The 19,807-nt window shown below is 41.1% G+C and overlaps 2 protein-coding genes across 3 annotated transcripts; one reads left to right on the top strand and one right to left on the bottom strand.

Moving 5' to 3' along the window:
• Window positions 1-2,637: 2,637 nt before the first annotated feature.
• ankrd39 (ankyrin repeat domain 39) lies at window positions 2,638-7,986 on the bottom strand. 2 transcript variants are annotated; one of them, XR_013845208.1, is made up of 5 exons: window positions 7,570-7,986; window positions 7,314-7,417; window positions 7,008-7,211; window positions 6,475-6,688; window positions 2,638-2,759 (listed from the first exon to the last, which is right to left on the bottom strand). XR_013845208.1 is itself a non-coding variant. In XM_080041583.1 (4 exons), the coding sequence occupies exons 1-4, from the start codon at window positions 7,661-7,663 to the stop codon at window positions 6,542-6,544; spliced, it is 549 nt and encodes a 182-aa protein (XP_079897709.1). In that variant the 5' UTR covers window positions 7,664-7,986; the 3' UTR covers window positions 6,191-6,541. The 2 variants fall into 2 exon arrangements, 1 of the variants encoding a protein (XP_079897709.1); XM_080041583.1 differs by lacking the exon at window positions 2,638-2,759 and having other exon boundaries at window positions 6,191-6,688.
• A 531-nt stretch (window positions 7,987-8,517) lies between these two features.
• Window positions 8,518-13,446, top strand: kctd9a (potassium channel tetramerization domain containing 9a). The gene is made up of 12 exons (XM_080041572.1): window positions 8,518-8,670; window positions 8,983-9,104; window positions 9,203-9,246; window positions 9,352-9,448; window positions 9,600-9,658; window positions 9,763-9,891; window positions 9,990-10,057; window positions 10,150-10,245; window positions 10,337-10,486; window positions 10,889-10,994; window positions 11,083-11,216; window positions 11,777-13,446. Exons 1-12 carry the CDS (start codon window positions 8,623-8,625, stop codon window positions 11,891-11,893), a joined length of 1,170 nt encoding a protein of 389 aa, XP_079897698.1. The 5' UTR covers window positions 8,518-8,622; the 3' UTR covers window positions 11,894-13,446.
• Window positions 13,447-19,807: the final 6,361 nt, after the last annotated feature.

Raw genomic sequence — 19,807 nt, 5'->3', positions numbered from 1 at the left:
TTGTGGCTCTTCCGGGGCCTTTATGCTGGCTGTTGTCTAAAAACAGATTGAAGACCCTTTGTGTGCGTCGGCCTCTGTCCTGTGAGTGGCCGAGAGGAAACCTGCTGGGCTGCCAGTGGAGAGACAGGAATGCGCATATGAATGGGCCAGTGTGTGCCGGGCACCTGCTGACAGAGGGACGCGAGCCCCTATGAGTCTTACTTAGTTCATCAGCGTAACCATCTTGTTCAATTACACGTGCAGCCCGGTGTTGCGTCCCCCCCCCCCCCCGCCCCCCTCCCTCATTCACACACTGAATGGGGAGTATTGTGGCCGCAGTTGTGAATTTAGAGTTCTCTTCAACAAACGTGGTGTCGGCCGCATTGTTTCAGTCGTGAATAATCACCACCAAATGAAGCCAATTAGTTCTGCCATTTTATTGCTCTCCAAATAGTATGTCCTGTGATGGCGGAATGCTACGTTGAATCCGATCCATCTGATCTGATTTATACAGAAAGCCTAAGTATGAGTCTAATGTTTTAGGGTTGTTGTTGTTTTTTTTGGGGGGGGCGGGGGGGGGGTATGCTCAGCGTAATTTCTTCATATACTATTCAATGGTTGAATCTATAAGAATGCAAGCAACATAAGTATTTAACATTAGAGATCTTGTTTCTGCCTACATGATGAATGTAATGTCCAGTAATCCTAAATTAAATATCTGAATCATCTCTGGTTTAACGCTCCACAATGTTCTGTTTTATATGCCGAGCAGATAACGTAGGGTGGATATTACAGTTTGAAAATGAAACCACCAGAGCGGGGACAATACATCAAAACAAAAACAAATAATATTTTTTGGAAGAAGCCATAAAGCAACGTAGAAGCAGAAAGTTGGGTGACAATTCTCTGTTGATTCAGCTCTCAGACAAAGTCCTTTCAACATTAGAGAAAATTATTTGGTCCATTGTTGAGATATAAACCTAAGTATGTCTTAAGGTAGTTTAGGATGAGTTTGGGGAAACTCTTAAACACTCCATCCACATGTAAAAACTGACAATCTTATCAGAGAAAAAAAGACTGAAATGTCAAAAAAATTTGAGTATATTAACAACTGTCAGTTGGTCGGACTGATAACAGACAGGTGAGTAAAGCACTCTTTAGTGTGGACGATAAAGTAAAAGCTGTGCACATGAACAAAGCACTGGAAGTACTCCATTGTTCTGAACAAGGGATACGTACGTACAGTAGTTTTGAAAAGTTCCTCCACAGATTTGGCAGATGATATAGGATGATATGATTTGTAGCAACAGTCCGGTATGATGGGACCTAGATATATGATCCCAAAAGCTTCATCAATTGTCCTCTGGCTCCAATGGTGCAGCTCATGGGTTGTTTGTCTGGCCCTGCTTTTGAGAAGATTACATCTCCATAATCAATAAAAAAAGAGACTTCACCATCCACCACTGAGCCTGGAAAAAAAAACTAAAAAAAACATCTGGGGAAATAAACTTTCCCTCCAAAATCACAGCATGTTCACTGAGCACAATTTCCCGGGGTAACTTGTGAGTATGATAATATGATTGTGGTTTGCCGGTAGGGATGTTTTGACATTGTCCAGATGTATAAATCTGCATTTCGGCCCAAGTGTGGCTGCAGGACCCCGGATTCCACTGACACTGCCTCCATATTTCATATTGAGATGGCTGGAAGATCTGTACAGTCAGCACAGTCAGGGAGAGACGTCTTTGTAGCAGAAGTCAGCTTTATACTGTTGCTGAAGGGGCCAGCTGAAAAAAGGTTTACACATATACGTGTACATGCTTGCCTAAACAAATATTATCAGTTCGTTTGTACCCTCAAAGTAGGATTTTTTCAATTCTGATTTGCTGACTGATACACTGCACTGCATCGGCAGACAGGCGTATATTTTTGCACTTTTTCAAGCGTAGTTCGGCCATGTATTACTACACCAACTCTGGCCGGTGCAGTGCAGCATATCATTCTGCAAATCAGCAGTGAAACAAATCCTACGTATGGCGTACAATTGAACGGATATTTATTTTTTAAGGTAAGCACTTATATACATCTATGGCGAAAAAAAAATTTGTCTGCTGGCCCCCTCTGCAACACTACAATGCTGACCTCTGCAACAGCGATGTCTGCCCCAAACTCCTTAAAATGACTGCGCTGATCGCCATTTTCATATAGGTAACAGACTAACTATGCATAAGTACTATATACAACCCCATTTAAAAAAAAATACTGAACTATCCCTTTAAGGTCACGAGTATGTTGTTGGCATGGTCCTGTCTGTGTTGGGCTGGATCACCTGATAAGACTTTTCCCACAGCAGTAGCACTGATTGCCTCATGTCTGGACTCATGGCTCTTATCACCCGCTGACCTGGGAGTGTAAGATCTGCAACATCACTTCAAGCAGCAGTCAACATGCTGCTTTGAAGTGGGAGTGGACTTAAATTGGATTATGCAGCATCTCTTGAGGAGCAGCTCCCGTAGATTTGATTACATACGCCCCGCTCACCCAACACCAACGCTCTCCCATTTCCCCCCCGATGCAAATGAGACAACGAGGGGCGGTCCTCCACGCAGGAGTCTGGCACTCCACTTCTAAACGTGTGCCCATCTGCCAGCCATTTACCTGATTACTTTGAGAGAAACTCGGACAGGTCGGGCTCTGCCAGGGCAGCTGGGAGACCAGAGGATGCCTTTCATTTTGTACAGCTGGACACAGGAAAGATAAGGTCCAGATGACCCTTTTATCTGTGAAAACAAGCATTAAAAAAGGTGGAGTCAGCCCTTCTGGAGAACGTCAAAATCACTTCTGTTAAATTAGTGAATATCTCCTGACCATCGGCTACCTGTCCGTAGCCTACTGTGCGCTGAAAATAAATCCGGTGTACACAGCCTGGGCTGTGTAAATTGGTATATAAATAAAGGGTATGTAAACAAAGGATGCTCATCGTGACTAGCAAGCAACATGACCGTTTACAGAGCCCAGGCTGTGTATTAAAACTGGATTTCCCCCCCCCCCCCCAGCACAGACAGTGTGGACAGGTAGCAGATCATGAGGAGATATTCACTGATTTTAACAAAAAAAGTGATTTTGACAACATGCATTCTCTAGAATCGCTGACTACACCTTTAAGATTTTTGCCCAAAATGGAGAAAATTGACATCTGGCACAATGTGATGCAAAGGAGAATTACAGTTTTTTTTTAGTGCTACATAATTTTTTGTAGCCTAAAAAAAAAAGGACTAATTTTGCAGCCTAGACATAATTCTCAAACTGTAGAAATATGGACAGAGGACAAGCTGTTCTCATCATCCAAGCTCAGGCCAAAGGGCTGTTTAAAATAAAGTCCTGAGCGCCGACTTCCAAATCCTCCACGCATGCATGGCACACAGACCACCTTCTATTTTGGAGGAAAATAACATCCAGCCCTGGTTTAACTTGGGCTCATTATGGTGGAAGTGGGTTCCAGGGCCAGGAAGTTTCATTGCTTTCCAAATAAATCTCACTAAACAGAGCAGTAACTCAAATTCCTCATCTCGTGGAGTCCTCCCCAAAGTCCTCACGTTACACGAGAGACGGACCAAAATCACACCTCGCTCTTCTAGATACCTCTTCATGTAACATTTGTACAGACAAAACAGTTTTTAAGTAGCATACATTTACTTGAAAGAGACTTTGAAAAAAAAAACGTGGAAAATTTCTTTTCATTTATTTTTTCCTGACAAGGCTGCTCATTTTCACCCAACGCGGGCCAGTTTCTGATTGTTTCCACATTAGAGGCGAAAGGCAGCTCTCAAATTCAAACCAGCTCAGGGAAAAATTATCAAAAAAGAATGAGAGGCCCTTTTAATATTCCTCTGGTTTTTACGGAGTGACACAGAGGGTTTTCATTAGCTCTCTCACTGAAGGCAAATCTCAGACATCAACTTTGATTATGTTGCATAGAAGCTGGCAAGGGAACAGTCAAGACGGTGCTGTGGGCGGCTGTGACAGTCTGTGTGCCACTCAAAATCACTGGTTCTGATTCAAGTTGTATATAATGCGCTTTGTTTGGAAAACAAACACGGATATCTCTGAAACAATCTCCTCAGTGGCCGGGAGAGAGAGAGAGAAAAATGAAGAAAAAAAGGCTGAGCAAACCCCATGCTATTACTGACATGTGGCACTCAAAATGGGTGATCCTCCTATAGCTCTCCAGCTGTTTGTAAAGAAGGAACTGGTCACTGAGCGTAAAAAGCTCTCTTGGCTTAGTTCTCGGGAGCTAAAATACCCCCATTCCACCCCACCCCACCTAAACCCCTACCCCCAACCTCCACCGCCCGACACCCCCGTCTCCTTGTGCTGTGTGGCGTCAGCTGCAATGAGCTCCAGATGTGGCCTGGCACCCCTCCAGTCACGGCACTGGATGTGGTTTTTAGAAGGTAGTTTAGTTTGGAACCACCACCCACCGGCGGACCCAATGAACGTTCCTGTTAAGACTGCAGTGAGAGGGTTTCTGTCGCGGGGTTATGTATTTGTGTGGACTGCGGGAGCGCAGGAGAAGTGCAGGACCTCACTTGGGGCCATGGCTATCTGTCTCTTGTATATGTGCATGTGCTACTTATTGAACATGCTTTGAATAAGTAAGTGCACGAGACAATGGCTCAAAGTATTTCCATCTGTTTCAGCAGATATGGAAATATCAACATCCTTTTACTCACCCCCCCTGGCTTCCATCCTCTGCTCCCTTTGCATGTAAATGCTAGTGAATGGACCTATAAACAATGTGAGATGGTGACGCTATTATTTATATTTACCTAAATATTCCATTTCAGGTCACAAGGATACACAAAGAGGTATCAATAACAGCGGGTATGGCTAATTAGCATTTACCGGTTGCAGCAGAGTTGTGTGGTTTGAGATCAGTGAGGCACAAATACAAAGACTATCAAGTGTAAATGCTTTACATCTGAAGCAGTAGGTTCCCGAGAATTTGCTAAAATACGTCAAGCAGACATTTAACTAGAACAGTAGAAGCAATTAAAACATGGTGCTCCTGTAGCAACAAGTAACTAGCAAAATATGTAGACTAAGCATGACTGTTCCTAAAGAGCATGTCAAATGTTGAAACAAACATGTCTAATGAAACAAACATGTCAAAATGACATTCAAAAACTAACAAGTAATAAGTCTTAACAGTGGTGCCCATCCATGATGCCTCACTATCAGCTCACTAACAGCCACACTGATGCTTTTCTCTCTTTCTAACAGTTACCCCTGTTTAGTTTTCCAACAGTGTGCTGGCTGGGAGGATCGAATGAGGTCACTGTGTGTGTGAGCTGCCAGCTAATTCACATGGTGGACGGGACCAAATGCATGCCGTTTTTTATACAATAGCTCCCCCTGCTGCCCAAGATCTAAAAAGCAAAAAAAAGGCTAGGATCACTTCACATACTGTAAATCTGTGAGTGGTTCCTGCAGGCAGCCCATCGTGTGGTATATCAGTCTGACAGAGTCAAAAAAATATACAGATGTAGGGACGATTTTTGGCTTCTAGTTTGAATACAAACGAACGTGCCACATATTCTATGTGAAAAATCAATAATGCTGCAGTAAGAGAAAATGCTGTTTTTTTGCCCACGTGAGTTCACTGTGAATATCAACAAAATGACTCCAACCCATAATCTGTAGGTCACTTAAAAGGGGCTTGGAAGAGGCTCTGACTCAACATATTGCATCAAGCATTAACATTTTATGTAATTGTGGCAGTTTTATTGTTATTATTCTGAGGAGGTGTTGCTTTTTGTCCTTTTCAAGTCAGATCATTTCATTTCAACACATAGTTGAGGCTTTAGGTGCAGATTTAAAGGAAAATTCAGCCCTCAAAACATGACTTTGTGCCTTTTAAAGTGGACTGCTGTTCACGTCTGTCTGTCCATCTCTATGTCTGTCATTGGCTAAGTTATTGCTGCTCTGCTCATGAACTGAACTTAGAAATCTGTATGTCAGGATAATTCCACAGTGAAATCATAAAACAAACATTAATGCTCAGTGCTGCTACACAACATTAAGGTGTGACTGTGAATAATTACAATTAGTATTTCTTTTTTTTTCAAGATTTTTTTTTGGCGTTTGACGCTTTATTAGACTTAGATTTGTAGAGAAATAGTTGAAATGGTGCAAAGAGGGGGGGGGGGGGATATGCAGAGCACGACCACGGGTCGAATCCGGGCGCTCTACTCACTACACCACGAATGCCCCCAATAATTTATTTGACGATGATCCGATAAAGGTGCAGTCGTAATGCTGGTAACTGACATTTCACAGTTTCTGTAGCATTGGTGTGAGGGAGAACAGAATGATGTTTGGGGTTAGGTAGTATAAAATGTGCTTCTTCGATGATGTTCAGCTGAGAAGAAAAGCAGCCAAATGTAGTGAATCCAGGTCAAGATCAGCGTAATCCTAAACTAAGCACACCCTCACCTATTATGTCTTGAGTCCATAAAATGTGTCTGACTTTGGCAACTTGGTGTGTCCCAGATGCAGTTTGTCACCGGGGTGGTTTTAGGAGCTCCTGCAGGTCTCCCTGTGGGGCCAGCTGGTAGGGGAGCTGAAGCCTCTTGTTCACCTGGCTGCACAGTGCCGGACAGTGCTCCAGAAGCAGCTGACACACCTCCTCACGACCCCGCTCTGCAGCCTAAACAAGCATTGAACAGAGCAACAAATAAAGGCATGGGTCCAATGGTCATCAAACCATCTCTCTGATTTGGATTTATTTTGCTTAATGTAGGAAATTCTGCATTTTCTTTTTTTAAACACACCCTTATTGAAGTTTTAGAAAAACACAATGAACTAACAACCAGACATATTACTAGAAGAATCCCCTCCCGAAATGAACAGCTGGCAGTTCATGAATAAATAACAATAAATAAAGACAATAAACATACATACACTTTGATAGAAAGGTGTACAGCGTGTAATATCTATATGTTAAGGAGTGCCCTGAAATTTGGCACCTTATGTAGAGGAGATGCACCGTCATCATCACAACACATCGGGTCTGCTCTGTGGTGCAACAGCAGTCCGACCACATCCACATGGCCGCAGTAAGCTGCTCGATGGAGAGGCGTGGCACCGCCCGGGGTCTGGGGAGACGCACAGGCACCGTTCTCAAGAAGAAACTTGCACACAGCATGATGGCCACCGCGACTTGCATAGTGCTGAGACATAAAACACACACACACAGATGATGAGGATGCAGGAATTTAGACACAGAGGAACAGTGCACACAAAAAAACCACACCTCTTCCCAGTTAACTCACCAGAGCTGTGTATCCGGCTGCGTCTCTCAGGTTGGGTTCTGTGCCCTTCTGAACCAAGTACTTGACCCTCTCCAAGTCCCCGTCCATTGCAGCAGACCAGATACCTGCATAGAAGAATGACACATAGCACAGCATTAGAGAGGTCCATGCTTTCACTGACATAATGTAAACTAAACTGATAGCATTTGTATTCTACAACTGTATTATAGCCATGCTTAAACTCAGCCACTGACATAACTGAAACAGTAATGCAAACCTCGTTCAAAATCCATTTCATTCAGTGTCTGGTAAACACTAGGAGAGGAGACTGGATGGGAGCAACAAGAACAATGTTGTCTATCAGACGCCATTGTGTTGCTGCTTGGCACAAACAGGATCAAAATATGATTGATTCAAACCTGGAGCAGAACACTAGTTTTTGAATTACAGATATGATTAAACACTACGGTGTTTGACAGCCCCGCGTGTCTTCTTCTGTAGTGGTCGATAACTTTGTAGTGCATTTCAACCACCGAGAAGACTAGCTTCGTAACACACGAGCCCAAAACTGAAGTTAAGAGGCCAATTAACGTTAACCCTAATAACAAAAATGTTATCTAACAAAATAAATACAGGCTAAAACACCTTGAATTTCCCTTAATTGTGTTCTACAAGATGAAAAAGTACATATCAAAACGTCTGCACTAGACCACCCGACGCATGAAACAAGCGTGCATACGTATGAACGCTCCGACCAATCGCAGAGCTGCAGTCAGAAGGCCCCCTTCAGGGGCTCTCTAAGTGAGTTTGACGTCCGCGATTATTTGAGTCTAGAAGCATTTTATTTGTAGGAAAACAAGCGACAGCACAGTGCTGTGTTGGCACACTGATTATGATATGAGAATTATTGCATTGCTGAAACGGATAATTTAATTGTACAATTCATCATCAAATTCCTACTCCTCGTTTTTTTGTTTGGCTATTTATTCTTACTCTATTTTCATTTGACTTTAAATGCCTTAAGAAAATTTTTTGTATAGGATACGCTGACAATAAATATAATGATTAAGCCTGTTAGTGTGTGTGCATTTAGCCGTGAGGCTGGGATATTCAACTTTTACCCAGCCTTAACATAGTTTGAGAATATTGTGAACGTGCGTATGCACTAACTAACACATTTTCCTGTCGCCATTGAAGGCATCTTTTGTCTCGTGTTGTTGTCTGATGCTGCTAGCTAGCCAGCTTGAATCGGCGAGGAAGTGTCAACTGGCGAACACCACTCTTTTTTTTGTAGTTGTAACAAATTAGTTATAACCACAGCGCCTAAAGAATGAGAAGAGTTACCTTATTTGTTAACGGGACATCTAAAAATGGCAAGGTGGGTGAGAAGTAGTTCGCGGTGGGAGCTTGGCCCGCAGAATGACTGGCTTTTTCCACTGAGCATACGTGTTTCATTATAGCTAACTTAATAGTCTTACAATGTGACTACACCGTGTATGAATAATAGTCATATGAAGTCCAGGTTAACGATGGTCCTAATGTTATTCTTTCCACACCTCAGATAAATTGTGTCAGGTAACTGTAGCCCAACATTGGTAACTGCGACGCATACATCTGGTAAAGGATTGACCCACTTTGCTTCTGGCTTTAATCCTTCACAACCCACTGCATTTTAATCTTTTCTCTTTAGGTTGTAGCAGTATACGGGACCTTGTCCGACTTACTATCCGTCGCGAGCAATAAGTTAGGAATCAAAGCCTCCTGTTTATACAATGGAAAGGGTGGTCTCATAGATGACATTGCCCTTATAAGGTAAGCTCACGGGATAAAGGTAAACATGTTGCTGGTAGCATCATGAGCATGTCAACTCACTGTGGGACTTGTCTGTGTATCTTGTGTTTTTCCAACAGAGATGATGACGTGTTGTATGTGTCAGAAGGAGATCCATTTATTGGTAAGTGTTGTTATCATGTCTGCTGAACAAGGCTCATGCTGTCAGGCAAGAGTGTGAATATGGTCTCAGTGACTCTGTGTGCCTTCCTCTTTTTTTATACCACAGACCCTCAAAATGAAGCCAAGGTTGCATCTAATCTGCAGGGAGCACACACTGATTGGCTGACCCTTAACATTGGTGGTCGTCCATTCACCACCACCAGGTATCTGTTGTCTTAGTGCTGTTTTCTCTATACTAGCATTAAACACACTACACGCACCTTGAGATTGCAATTCCATAGTCAATGTATATTTATGTTACGGTTCGTCGGTTTCTATGGTAGAGTTCACTTATGTGTCTGTTTTTGTGTTCAGGAGCACCTTGGTCAGCAAGGAACCAGAGAGTATGCTTGCTCACATGTTTGGAGAGAAAGGTAATCAATGGCTCCAGAGCAGACTAGCCTATCGGAAAGTTAGATAAGTTTGGTCATTTAGTTTTTATTAAATGGGTTCTTGTCAACCTCTGTGTTTGCTCCAGATGTGTGGGGCAACAGGCAGGACCAACACGGGGCTTACCTAATCGACCGCAGCCCCGAATACTTTGAGCCTATCCTCAACTACTTGAGACACGGCCAGCTCATCATCAATGAAGGCATAAATATACGAGGTAAGCTTTTTTTGGCGGATAATGCCAAATAATATTCCCATAGCAATTTCCCTATTAAATCAGCACAGATTGGTAACGCTGTCCCAAATGTCTTCCAGGTGTCCTGGAGGAGGCTCGGTTCTTTGGAATCGAGCAGCTCGCCGAACAGCTGGAAGTAGCAATCAAGGTAATGTAGAAGCAAACTTAATTTGCATTTTGTAATGAAATCAGTCCCTTGAATGCATCGTGATTCACCGCATATACTTGCTTTCCGTACAGAACTCGCAGCCAGCCGAGGATCACTCACCCCTTTCCCGCAAGGAGTTTGTTCGTTTTCTCCTGGCAACGCCCACCAAGTCCGAGCTCCGCTGTCAGGTACAGAAGAGTGAAAACATTCTCCTTGACCCCATCAGTCCACCGTATGGAGCCAAAGTTTGACTCTATGACTGTTGCTGGGTTTTTTTAGGGCCTTAATTTCAGTGGTGCTGATCTGTCCCGACTCGATCTGCGTTACATCAATTTCAAGATGGCTAATCTCAGCCGCTGCAATCTGAGCCATGCCAACCTGTGCTGCTCCAATCTGGAGCGCGCCGATCTCTCTGGAGCCAACCTGGACGTAAGTCTGAAAAACTCTCTCCTTATTAGCACTGAATCCATCATGTACAGATAAAGTGTCCAAATATGATGAAAACAGGTGCAAAAACACTTAATAAAAGGAACATTTGTTTCTCCTGTCTGAGCTGCATGTATGATTATTGTATTATTTGTAACTGTTGGCCCTCCTTCTGGTGTGAACATTGGCTTAGCTTGTGTGGAAGAACGGCCATTCTGTTCTTAAACATGTCTGCCAATGGCACACAACTTATCTCACATTCACCTCACTAAACAAATAACAAGCAGAATGTTAGTTCCTCAACCTGTTTACTTCACATCCATTTCGTGTAGGGAGTAGCTAAATATATGAACTCACAAGAACACTTGTCATCCTTTTATATCTTTGCGTTGCTTTCTTTTGAAGGGTGCCAACTTACAAGGTGTAAAGATGCTGTGCTCCAATGCGGAGGGAGCTTCTCTCAAAGGATGCAATTTTGAAGATCCATCTGGACTGAAGGCCAACCTTGAAGGTTATTCATTGCAAAATCCAGATAAAAGTGGAACAAGTTTCACATTTGTAGTTGTGTGTATTATTAACTAAATGTATTTTGTAATCAGGCGCTAACCTGAAAGGAGTTGACTTTGAAGGAAGCCAGATGACTGGGGTCAACCTGCGTGTGGCCACTCTGAAAAATGCAAAGCTGAAGAATTGTAACCTGCGGGGAGCCACTTTAGCAGGGACAGATCTGGAGGTGAGTCAGGGCTGTTGGACGGGATTATCTCTAAAAACGCTCATCTTGACTCAGCAGGCAATCTTATGTAGTGTGGCAAATGTGTAGGGCTAAAAAGGATAAATATTCTTAAAGATAATTTTGATAAACTGTTCCAAATCTTTTGCCGAAATGGCTTTTAATCTGTTTTATTTTTAATGGATAATTGATGTAGGTCATGCTTTTGAGAGAAAGGCCCAAATGAATTGGTTCTAGCTTTACAAATGTTAATATCTTCTGTTTTTCTTCTTCGTCTTTCATGAATGTAAAGGGAATATCTTTGGAGACTCTTGGCTGGGTAAAAAAAAACAATAGGCTAACTTAAGCCTTGGGACAGCTTTCACTATTTTGGCATTTCATAGACAAAAATGACTAATTTGAAACAATTAGTGTCCATCGAAAGTGTGACAGTTTTCCTACCAGCTTCTGTATACACACTAATATACAGTAACATTACGGTTCTCCAGTTAAGTGGCAGGTCTTTCATCTGACCCATTTAATCCTGCTGTTCTAACCGTTTTGTCTGCGCCCTCTTAATGCAGAACTGTGACCTGTCCGGCTGCGATCTACAAGAAGCCAACCTGAGAGGTTCCAATGTGAAAGGAGCTATTTTTGAAGAGATGCTGACGCCTCTGCACATGTCACAGAGTGTCAGATAACTGGACACACACCTGCAAGTCCAGTGTGGGCCACAGCTGGCTCCTTTTTATTGCTCTTTTTCCTCCAGCCTCTCTCACAGTATATTCCCCTACTCTCTCTCAATCTCTCTTTACCTGTCTGCAGTACAGGTAGTTGTATGCACATCCCTGGCATTCCACCTTTGTTATGTTAGCTTTAAATATATTGCACTAGAATTTATTCAGGGCTGTCTATGTATGTTTCTATGGTAGGATGTTTTGAAATGTTCAGCTGCATATATCACCAAAACAAAATAATGTTCCTTGTGTATTATGATGCGTCTGGTTGCAATCCAATGACTATACTCATTTCATGTTTTACATAATTTATATTACTTGACATGTTAATGGGAGTTTAAAAGAAATCCGATAATGTGTGCGCAGTGTCAAGTTCAGAGCACTGAGCTTCAGTCAATGCTGCTGTAGCAGAAATAGAAGGGGTCACTTACCAACAACTGTGTCGTTATACTTAAATATAAATATATATTCCTGTTTAAAGTATGTAACCTAATTTTGCTGGATTCAACCTATTCCTAAGGAAGCAATGCAAGCCAAAGCCATATATAGCACAGCCTAAAAGGCTAAAAAGTGCTGTTAGTGCACCACCAAACTATGCGACAGGCTAGTTCTGAACACAGCTTGGGTATGCAAAATAGGATTTACAGCTGTGAGGTTTCTCTTTTCTTACTTTTAAATGTTCTTCTTAAAAAGAAAAGAGCTTTCCCTTGTTTTGCGCTCCGTGAATCTACCTCTTTTTTTAATCCGGCGCGTGGGTGATCCACAATTGCATGCATTTGACTGTGGTTTGGAACTGCTTTTTGTTATGTTCGTGTTTGACATTCATTATTTCCCATTATGGGGAAAAACAATCCAACGTGGTTTGACTTTTAACAGAAACGTTAGCAGAAGTGTTCATGTTGTAAAAGTGGGTTTCCGCCTGGAAACACGCTCCATGTATCGACGTATATCACTTACTCATGCTTTGATCTTATTTGCACAAGTATATGTTAACCTGTTACATGTTATACACGTATCACCAAAACTGTTTGGTGCTTGTAATCTTATTGTAAATCAAATCCAGTGTGTCGAAAAGTTCCAAAAAGGATTCATTACAAGAGTGGGCAGTTGTTGTCAGCTGTTTATGTGGAGGATCTCGCTGGAGTTCTCTGCTGGACAGTGGTCCGTTTGCATGTGTGAAGAAGAGCTAATTCAAGTTTGACTGGTGAAGTTTCTCTTAGCTGTAGCTCAAAGCTGCGCCGATGCAATATTATTCACTAAGTTCGACAGTAAAGGTACCCAGCCTGTGAGAATGAATGATGAAGGCAATCATGTAGTGTTTTTCACCTCTAGCGTGAAAATCAGTGGAAGAGCTACGGTTATTTATTTTGATACATCTCACCGAATGCAATATGGGGCAATGGTTGGTTTGCTTTCAAGGCATGGAGTGTAGTAGCCCCCCCCCCTCCAAACTATGATTATTGCACTCGACCGTGGAAATATATTTCCTTAAATGACTGTTATAAATAAACTGCTATGAAGAAGAAAGAAAAAGTCTTTGTCGTCTGATTTTTTTAAATCCACTTAAAGGTGTTCCGAGGAACTTTCAGTTTCATTCATTGTTCATTCCTGCACCCCTGTGGACTAAAGAGGTATTGTTTTAACTACGCCAGCATTTTGTCCTGGGTGAGCATAAAACTATATCAAAATAGCATTATTTGCACTGATGATCTCGTTTGTTGTCACAAATAATTTATGATCATCAGAGGAAAATGGAGACAGTTGCAAAAATACTTAAAGGTGCTGTAAGCGGAATGGTTCTTTTAGCTAACTTCCTGTCAGTTACTGCAGTTAGCAGTCCCCTCGCTCGTCCCTACGTCACCACATTAATGCACTGCGGTCTTCAAGCAGCGAGTTATCTAGCATCATCTCAGATCCATAAGTGTGATAAAACATGATAATAACCATCAAAACAGACATTGGGAAGGATTTTTACCAGCTCCGCCATTGTAGGCGCATCAACATTCACCCATCTGTCACTCTGGCGTGCACCGGCAGTGAGACCATGAGTGAGACGGATGTCGGTTTGTAGCGTTCTCTCTTATGATCGGATATTAATTTCGGGATCCCCAAAAAAGTTTATTTGCCGATTACATGCAGAGCAGCTGACTGAGAGATCGGCTTTATGAAACGCGCACATTATGTAAGTGATCACTGTATGAATAAAGAGCAATTTAACGCTTATATTAACATAAATAAACCGCTTACTTCACCTTTAAAGGTTCCTTGTTGCACCTTTAATGTGTATCTGTGAATGCATGAACGTTTTGTACATTAAAAATACACTGTACAGTAGTACCATGAAATGACTGGAAAAAGCTGATAACGGTAAATGATATAAATGCCCAAAAATTGTCCCATGTTCTTTTTGTGGAGGGACTAAAAAAATCAAATAATGATATATGATATTTGTAAACGCTCTGCAGGTGGCCAGTAAATCTTGCTTAATCCCACTTTGTCACCCCCTGTAGAGTTTGGCTAAGAGGAGAGAAAGCAGAGCAGCAGGCTTATATAAATCCTTTGAAAATAGTGTGAAGCAGCTCTCACAACGGACAGCAGACGAGAAGAAACCAAGAAGCCTGCCCTATACACAGAAGGTAAAGAAATCCATGATGGGCTAAATACTGAAGATCTGAGTAGTGGCTGAGAACTATGACAGAATTTGGTCCTAAGACTAAAGAAAAAGATAAATATACCGTATATGTGTCAGTAATTTGTGAAACTTTTCTATTTCAGAATGGCATCACAAACCTTGTCACTGTGGCTTCTTGTTGTGGGCACGGTGTTGACACAGGCTTGCTGTCAGCACTGGTCCTATGGACTGAGCCCAGGAGGGAAGAGGGAGCTGGACAGCCTTTCTGATACACTGGGCACTGTGAGCATTTCATCAGACTGGTCTGGTGGCACCTCTTCACTTTTCCTATTTCCTTTTGCACAAATTCATTATGATGTATTTTTCCTTTTTCCCCAGATAGTTGAGGGCTTTCCACATGTGGACTCACCCTGCAGTGTTCTGGGCTGCGAAGAGGAATCCCCCTTTGCCAAAATGTACCGAATGAATGGATTTCTTGTATGTATGCTTTGTTAGTAATTCTGTGTTTAGTTTTTCTATTCATGCATCTGTCAATACTATCAGGACATTTATTCCAACAGATTTTATCTCTCCTTTTTTTTTCTTGTAGGCCAGCATCCCCAACAGGGAAAATGGACACAGACCATATAAGAAATGATGATTGTTTGATTCTATATAAAATAAATAAATTATGATGTGAGCATATCAAAGTTGTTGTGGTTATTGCTCCAAATGATTGATATCCTTATCAAAAATACAAGCTACAAAGTTCTTTCAGCTCTATATCTAAATTTCTCTCTACTGTTTTATGTGAAATCTTACTTGTATTTCAAATACAGCTTCACCTCAGTGTCTTTGAGGGTTTGATTTCCCAACATGAATTTGACTTATGTTCAAGCAGTTTTACTCTTTGGGTTTTTAACATACATAACAACCCATGAAATATATTTGAAAGACACATATTTAACTATTACTTGCGCATTTTAACTGACCTCATCAACATGAATGTAACCATGACAACTGAATATTATTCAAGCATTTTTTTAAAATCTTGAAACCACACCTCTGATAGAGAAATACAACTGATATTTATCAGGTTATTACACTTACAACAACGTCAACAGAAAACACTGATTAAAGCTGGGGTATGTGATTTCTGATTGGACAAAGTTAACATGAGCTGACACTTTGACCAATCAGAGCGAGGCTCCGATTCTCGGTTCTTATTGGCTGTTGGGACTGTCCATTCACTTTGGCACGACTTTGTTGGTGTAGAGCGTGTCAAGGAGGGACCAAAGAGAACAAGTGGAGCGGTTGAGGTATTTGGATTCGAATCTCTATCCCAACTGCCATTTTCTCCCCAAATCCTCCACCCCAGATTTAATGACTTCAGGAAATATGTTTAACATCCAATAAATACAGGATTGACTTCATGACTGGAGTAAAGGGGTTTTGACATAAATTACAAATGTATTTTCTCTAATGTATTTGCTCCAATTTTTAGCTACGGTCTTCCTCCTTCACCCATCCTCTCCTTCCCTTTCCCATCAAAATTTCCCTCGCCTTCATCTTCCTCATATTCACTCGACCTAACATATCTTCCATCTCAATTCCTCCCCTTCCATTACCTTTCATTTAATTGTACTTTTATACTTCTTCTACTTTATCCTCCCAACTCTCCTGTTCTTTCCACAATTCTTTTCTTTTACTTTGAGTTTCTATCATTATTTCTCTTCATTATTATTGTATTACTTTTTTCCTAATTCCATCATTTATCCCTTCCATCTTGTTTTCTTTACTTCTCCACCTTTTCTTATATTCTTACTTTGTTATTTTATTCAACATTTTTGCAAATATTTATATCATTTCATGCACTTTATCTTTGCTATGAAGTGTTTGGACTTGGCTTTTATATTTGTATATATATTTATTATTACACGGCACTGAAACATGCTGTGTTCCATCCTTCAGTATCTCTCCACCCTCCATTTGCGTCTTTCATCTTCCTCCATATTCCTCTCCTTCATCTGGTAACATTCTCCATATTTTCTTCTCAACTCCTCTTCTCTCCCGTCTTCTGTCACATCTTCTGTGTGTGTGTGTGTGTGTGTGTGTGTGTGTGTGTGTGTGTGTGTGTGTGTGTGTGTGTGTGTGTGTCAATGGTAAAATTAATAGGGGCTCAGTGCTAAGCCACCAGATGGCACTAGAAAACAACAGACAACTGCATCTTTGAAGTGTCTACTCCTTCATTGCTTTAGTATTTTAGTACTTGTCTGAATTATAAAATAATCTCCAATACAATCTAAATTTTTATGAAATCCAGAGAAAGCTTCTGCCTGCTCAGATTGTACCTGCAGTAGGCTATAGCCTATTCTCCACTAGGCAGGAATCAGAGCCTGTCAACACAGTTATTTATTGCTATCTACTGTACTTTATTGTGTTTGTTCATCATGAGGACATGTGTCTGATTCCAATTGATTGTATTGTGAGAGCTCATTGCTTGCTTGACCTGTTTCATGTACACTCCACAATCTCCACTGGATTATAAAAGTGTTTTATCGTGGATGGATAAGCAACATGAAAATGATTTGACCAGGCGACAGGTGCGTGTTTGCTAATAGTGCACAGAATTTAAACAAACTGAATATAACGAATCGAAATTCATTCATCATGGAGATTTGACAGCGATACAGCAGCCTGCAATATCCTGCCGACGAGCGTCTGGGGGCTAAGCTCTTATCTTGAATGGAAAGTGTGTTTTTCAAAGTCGCTCAATCCCTCTGTCACTCTGCTGCTGCTACTCAGCAAACACACAAGACAGCAAATCACTTCCGCGAGTTTCGTCTTGATGGCTAGATGTTGAACATACAGCTGACACCATATGGGTGAAGTATTGTCCTTCATTGAAAGTGATTTGATAAGGGGATAAATATATACCAAAGGCAATTGCAAAACAGGACATACAATATTGACTCAAGATCAGAACCCATCTAGCCTCCATTTCAAAACCAAAGACATCATTTCAGAAACATTACTTGCAGGGAGGAACAGTATTTACCTTTAGGCTATATACAAGTGGAAACCTCAAAGCAGCCATAGCTTGGGGTATAAAGACAGTGTTTTAAACAAGAGTAGAGGGGCATTTTAACGATTTCAAACAGCACTTTAATCAAGAAAGTACCTGTTGGAGACCCAGTAAATACCTGCTGGGCCTGTGCTCAGGTCCACCAAGTTACTTCTAATTAGTCCCAGTGAGACCGGTCTGAAACAGATTGAGCTAATAAAAGAGAACATGGGGCCATAATGTCAGTGCCGAGACAGGGCACCAGTGGAGAAGAAATAAAGGTGTTTAATGCTCGCAGACTCTGCCTCCTAAACTTTTGAGGATGAATCAAGGAGAGACTTTTTTAACAGCAGCCATTGAGAAAAAATGATTGCATTAAAGGTACTACTTGGAACTTTTAGGCCTATATTTCTGAAACAGTCTAATTTTCCTCTGATGATCATAAATGACACGTAACAGCAGACGAGACCATGAGTGCAGAGAATGCTATTTTTATGTCATGGGTATCCTCAACCGGAACAACAGCTGGCGTAGTAAAAAAACACTACTGCTTTTGTCCAAAGGGGGACCAAGAATGAACACAAACGGAAAGTTCCTCGGAGCATCTTTAACAAAAAAGTTACATTTAAGAAACATTTATAAGATCTTAGCATAGCCTAAGGATTGGAAACAGCCGACTTAACTTTTGTGTGAATGTAAAAGGACCCTGTCTAAAGTATACTTATTAACATGTTATATAGCTTCTTTTTTTATCCATACAAAAAAAATTACAATACATCATTTTTCAGGGGGTTATTTATTTCATGGCCAGGATGGGTCATTTCTTCGAATCGCCTCAACTGCTCCCCAAACTAATACATAACCCAGCATAAGAAATTGTCGTTTTTACACAATTTTCTTTGTACGGCTTGAAACAAATTAGGTTTCATCGGTAGGTCTAATAAGTGTCCCCATGTTTCTAGTATTCATACTAAGCCATCCATCATCTGGCTCCAACTATGCTTATTTGCTGCATAGTGGCATCAATTGTCTCAATTAGGCCTAACTCTTGACAAACAAAACAAATAAGCATATTTTCCAAATGTCCGAGTAAGCCATGCCAGTGAATCAGCATGCATAGTATAAAGACCCTGGCACAGCTTAGTGGATTACAGCCATCATTAAATAGGGTGATTAATTACGCTTGTGCTTTTTGAGTGTCCGCAGCAGGAATGTTACGCCTATTTTTTTTTTTTGTCATCCTATCGGAGCGAGAGAACCATCTGACGGAGCTGGTTCCGATGCTTGGGTCTGGCGTAGCTCCTCTGTCAGTGTTTAATAAAGTGCCTTTAATAGCTTGGTGCTCTGTGTCAGCTTGAAGGAAACCCATTGAAACCCCTTAGGAAACTGTAACCAGGCAACTGGCACAGCCTATGGTCTACCTTTTTTCTTCTGTCCAAAGAAGATGGAAGGTCAGACGCAGAGGCCAACTCCTTAATTACCAGGACACGATTACAGAGAATAAAGAATGTATGTTCATCTGTTGTACAAATCTATCTATCTATCTATCTATCTATCTATCTATCTATCTATCTATCTATCTATCTATCTATCTATCTATCTATCTATCTATCTATCTATCTATCTATCTATCTATCTATCTATCTATCTATCTATCTATCTATCTATCTATCTATCTATCTATCTATCTATCTATCTATCTATCTATCTATCTATCTATCTATCTATCTATCTATCTATCTATATCTATCTATCTATCTATCTATCTATCTATCTATCTATCTATCTATATCTATCTATCTATCTATCTATCTATCTATCTATCTATCTATCTATCTATGTATCTATCTATCTATCTATCTATCTATCTATCTATCTATCTATCTATCCATCCATCCATCCATCCATCCATCCATCCATCCATCCATCCATCCATCCATCCATCCATCCATCCATCCATCCATCCATCCATCCATCCATCCATCCATCCATCCATCCATCCATCCATCCATCCATCCATCCATCCATCCATCCATCCATCTATCCATCCATCCATCCATCCATCTATCTATCTATCTATCTATCTATCTATCTATCTATCTATCTATCTATCTATCTATCTATCTATCTATCTATCTATCTATCTATCTATCTATCTATCTATCTATCTATCTATCTATCTATCTATCTATCTATCTATCTA

Source organism: Ammodytes marinus (genome assembly GCF_949987685.1).
Source record: "Ammodytes marinus genome assembly, chromosome: 2".
Lineage (NCBI taxonomy): Eukaryota > Metazoa > Chordata > Actinopteri > Uranoscopiformes > Ammodytidae > Ammodytes > Ammodytes marinus.
Note: the sequence above shows the minus strand (reverse complement) of the source record. Positions and strands in the feature narration are given on the sequence as shown.

What these genes read in the sequence shown, in the direction of transcription:
- ankrd39 (XM_080041583.1), bottom strand. Translation starts at nt 7,663, where the DNA reads ATGGCGTCTGATAGACAACATTGTTCTTGTTGCTCCCATCCAGTCTCC. An exon ending in TGAAATGGATTTTGAACGAG is followed by an intron (nt 7,418 to 7,569) that starts GTTTGCATTACT and finishes TCTTCTATGCAG; the next exon opens with GTATCTGGTCTGCTGCAATG. An exon ending in CAGCCGGATACACAGCTCTG is followed by an intron (nt 7,212 to 7,313) that starts GTGAGTTAACTG and finishes TTTATGTCTCAG; the next exon opens with CACTATGCAAGTCGCGGTGG.
- kctd9a (XM_080041572.1), top strand. Translation starts at nt 8,623, where the DNA reads ATGAGAAGAGTTACCTTATTTGTTAACGGGACATCTAAAAATGGCAAG. An exon ending in GGACATCTAAAAATGGCAAG is followed by an intron (nt 8,671 to 8,982) that starts GTGGGTGAGAAG and finishes TTTTCTCTTTAG; the next exon opens with GTTGTAGCAGTATACGGGAC. An exon ending in ACTGAAGGCCAACCTTGAAG is followed by an intron (nt 10,995 to 11,082) that starts GTTATTCATTGC and finishes TTTTGTAATCAG; the next exon opens with GCGCTAACCTGAAAGGAGTT.